The sequence below is a fragment of the Etheostoma spectabile genome, chromosome 2, assembly GCF_008692095.1.
Source record: "Etheostoma spectabile isolate EspeVRDwgs_2016 chromosome 2, UIUC_Espe_1.0, whole genome shotgun sequence".
In the NCBI taxonomy this organism is placed as follows: Eukaryota; Metazoa; Chordata; class Actinopteri; order Perciformes; family Percidae; genus Etheostoma; species Etheostoma spectabile.
Genome location: NC_045734.1, coordinates 17,201,334 through 17,204,878, shown reverse-complemented (window position 1 = coordinate 17,204,878; position 3,545 = coordinate 17,201,334). Strand labels below are relative to the sequence as shown.

At 41.8% G+C, this 3,545-nt stretch overlaps 1 protein-coding gene across 5 annotated transcripts in view; it reads right to left on the bottom strand.

Moving 5' to 3' along the window:
* Positions 1-3,545, bottom strand: part of rhbdl3 (rhomboid, veinlet-like 3 (Drosophila)) — a 58,168-nt gene that overhangs the window by 23,280 nt on the left and 31,343 nt on the right. Inside the window, exon 1 of one of the 5 annotated variants that reach the window (XM_032529151.1) lies at positions 2,436-2,585. The exons of the other annotated variants lie outside the window; for them this stretch is intronic. Coding sequence (XP_032385042.1) covers positions 2,436-2,513 — 78 coding nt within the window. The 5' untranslated portion in view covers positions 2,514-2,585. Of the gene's footprint in view, positions 1-2,435; positions 2,586-3,545 lie in introns of those variants that run through there. 5 annotated transcript variants of the gene reach the window in all.

Genomic DNA, 3,545 nt, shown 5'->3' with positions numbered 1-3,545 from the left:
ACACACACACAAATGGATGTGTAAATAGAATAGACACAAATACGTCTCTTTATAGATTGCAGGCAAATGCAATATAACAAATAAGCACCAGATTCACATAAAAGTTCATGAGCAGTCAATATCCCCCCAGTGCATCATTTTCTGTGCAGCCAAACTTCAAAAATTTAAAAAAGAAAAATCCACAGTGGTTTAGTCACAGTTGGAGCATCTCATAAATGAGGCGTAATGGTTTCAAAAAGGCCCAACTGTTGAGACGCAGCAGTAACTTTTAACAGCTTTGGATTTCGCTCTAAAATGACACCACAGCGCCGCATTCAACCACAGGCTGTTTTTCTGCTTATTCACAATCAGAACGGAGAAGGCATTTACAGTAAATGTATCTGGAAAAAACACCAGATATTCTGACAAAACCTAAGATATTTTTACAAGCTAGAAATTCAAAAGACCTTCAGCTATTCTTTAGCCACTTCCTTTGCACTTACTGTAATAGCTCTATCTTTAGTGGCAATTTAGAGTGAAACTGCTACTTGAACATATACGAATATTTAAAAAAGTAATATACATTTTGCTTGTTTTTCATGTTGTAAACTATATCCAAGAGAGATAGAAGTAAGAACAGAGGCTTACTTACTGCAGAGAAGTGAGCAAAACATTTATCATGGCCTTGTCTTTTCTAATGGAATAGAATACCAGTAATTCTAATTGATCCCCCTAAAAGAAGGATAAAACAAGGCTACAGCTGTGTGACAGTATTTGTCTGTTCAACTGAGGACAAACTGGCCTAAAATACATATCAATCCAGGACTTGATTGTTCGATGTGAATGTCAGGTTGGCAGAAGACAGCTGATACATCTTTATGTACGTGTGTTTGTTTGTGTGTGTGTGTGTGTGTGTGTGTGTGTGTGTGTGTGTGTGTGCGTGCGTGTGTGCATGCATGTGTGTGTGTGTGTGTCTGCGTGTGTGCATGTGTGTGTGAGTGTACAACATTTGCAAAGGTGAGTATGCCAGTGTAACCATGCCTGTGTGTGAAAATACAGCGTAATAATGCATAAGAGTGGACATAGACAATACGAGCTGCCTGCCAGAATCTAACACCCTGAACCAAAAATAGTGACAGAGTATATGCATGTATGTGTGTGTTTGTGTGTGTGTGTGTGTGTGTGTGTGTGTGTGTGTGTGTGTGTGGGTGTGTGGTGTGTGGTGTGTGTGGTGTGTGTGGTGTGGGTGTGTGTGTGTGTGTGTGCGGGCGTTGCGTGCGTGCGTGCGTGCGTGGTGTGGTGTGTGCGCGCAAGCGTGCGTGCGTATGTGTGTCAGGATCTCATCCAGTGAACATTCCCATAGTGACTTAAGCTTTATGACAAACTTTACATTTTTGTGCGCACAGGTCCCATGAACCTTTGAGCCGTCACTAGACAACAGAAAAACAACAGACCTAAAAGTCTGTCACACACTATGCGCACACACACAAGCCCCCAGGGGTTTTTGTGATGGGTCACTCACACGTCACTCTGTCAACAGTCTGTAACTATAACTGGGGGAAGGTATTACAGTTTCAGCTATAAGGAAGAATGGACCTGCACTGTGTCTTGATTTCAGAGGATCCCAGCAACGGTCTGAAATAGAGAATGGAAGCGGTTTAACAGTGCTGGTTGAGTGATAAGTTGAGGTAGTAATATGGTCTTCAACTTACCCGAACAAAGGGTATGGGCCTGACTCCAGGTGTAGACCAAAAATAAACAACCTTATGATACACTTGATATGTCCACAATGTGTTTGCCAAATGCCGCTGTTGGCAGGTGCTGAGTAAAGCCAGGTTGGCAGCTTGACCAAATGAGAATGGGGAGAAGAGGTTTTGGCTGTCCCTCGTGCTGTTTTTTTCCATGTTACCCAACACAATAAGGCTTTTTTTGCTGTTTAAGCTATTGTTGTCAGTACACTTTCCACTCAATGTCATCTTGTCAAGTTTTTGGAAGTGATACGGCATGTAAAAACTACAGTTGTGACCTTGTATTGTGTCTGGCAAGAAAAGCATTGGAGAATTGCTCAGAAATCTTTTTTTGATGGACATTTTTAGTAAAAGTAATAATTGCTAGAGGATTGTAGATGAAAATATTATAAATAAAAATGTCCCCTCTTCCTTCTGAGAGATGTTCTGTGAGTTGCATAAATAATTTTTAAAATCCTATTAAGAATATTTTTATGACATAGCAATATAGTATAGCATAGATAGTATTTCCATACTATTGTTCCTGCAAAGACAAACAAACAAGAACTCTTGAATATAATTAAACTTTCACTGCACTTCACTGTGTCCAACATAAACATAATCCCCTTACCTTATACACACACACGTACACACACACACAGCAACACCACACACCACACACACAACACACACACACACACACACACACTTTACGAAAGAAAGATCCACCTTCTCTTGCAGTAAATCTGCCCGTTTTTGATGAGCCATTTTGTCATGATGAAGTAACGTCAGCCAAAGAGAGTCCATCACTCACTAACAGTGTGTGAGCGAAATAATAGTTTTGTTTGTGTATGTGCATGTTTGTTGCAGCTGCACAGGTTGTTTTTTACCAGGCTAAAGGATTAACAGTCCAATCCCCACCCTCTTACACACCTCCCCCACCTTCTTTCTCACATATCCACACAACACCACCCACACACACACACACACACCCAGGAAACACCACCCACACACACACAAACACACAACACCCCAGTCACCCTCCTTGCCCTGCCCACACACAACACCCCCTCACCCTACATTCATACTCTTCTCCCTTTACTTTCTCTCTCCAAAGCTAACATGTGGACTCCCTCAGAAGAAAAATAAATAGTTTAATAAATTTGCCCGTTATCTCTTTTCCTGTCACTTCTAGAGGCTGGCAGCCATACATTATTTTCCTCACACAAACACTCCCTCGCTCCACTTTTGTGACACCACAGGCTTCCTAGTTAAGTGAGCACTCTCTGAAGTCAACAGGCTGGCTGCTGGGGTGAAGCGGCAGAGGGACACACACTCAACAATGGACCTCCAATGGCAATTTTATGCAAGGTTCACCCAATCCCTTTACAATTAGTGTTATTTTCCTTTTGATGCACCCAGAGATCTTTACAGAATAACATTATATGATACAAGAATAACTCTTCATCCACTGAAAACTGGCAGTTGTTAAGGATTTAGGAATTTCAGTTGTAGGGCTGCGACTAATGATTGTTTTCATTCATGAACTTTTATACCAGCTCATTTTCCATTTTTATATCCATGTTATTGTTGCTCCATAAGGCTTGTTTTACTAAAAGCAAATGGGGGTGTGATGCAAATCCCCCAGACTAAAATGAGCACACACACAAACACAAACACACACACACACACACCCATCTGGGTGCACCACAAAACATTCACAGCCAATGAGCTTTCATATTGAGGGCTTCTCAGCAGCTTGGTGTCAGTGCGGAGGAGAAAAACAGCAGTGGGAGGGTGCGGAGCAGAAAGTAAAGGCGGGTTTGGTGTGGGCTGTGG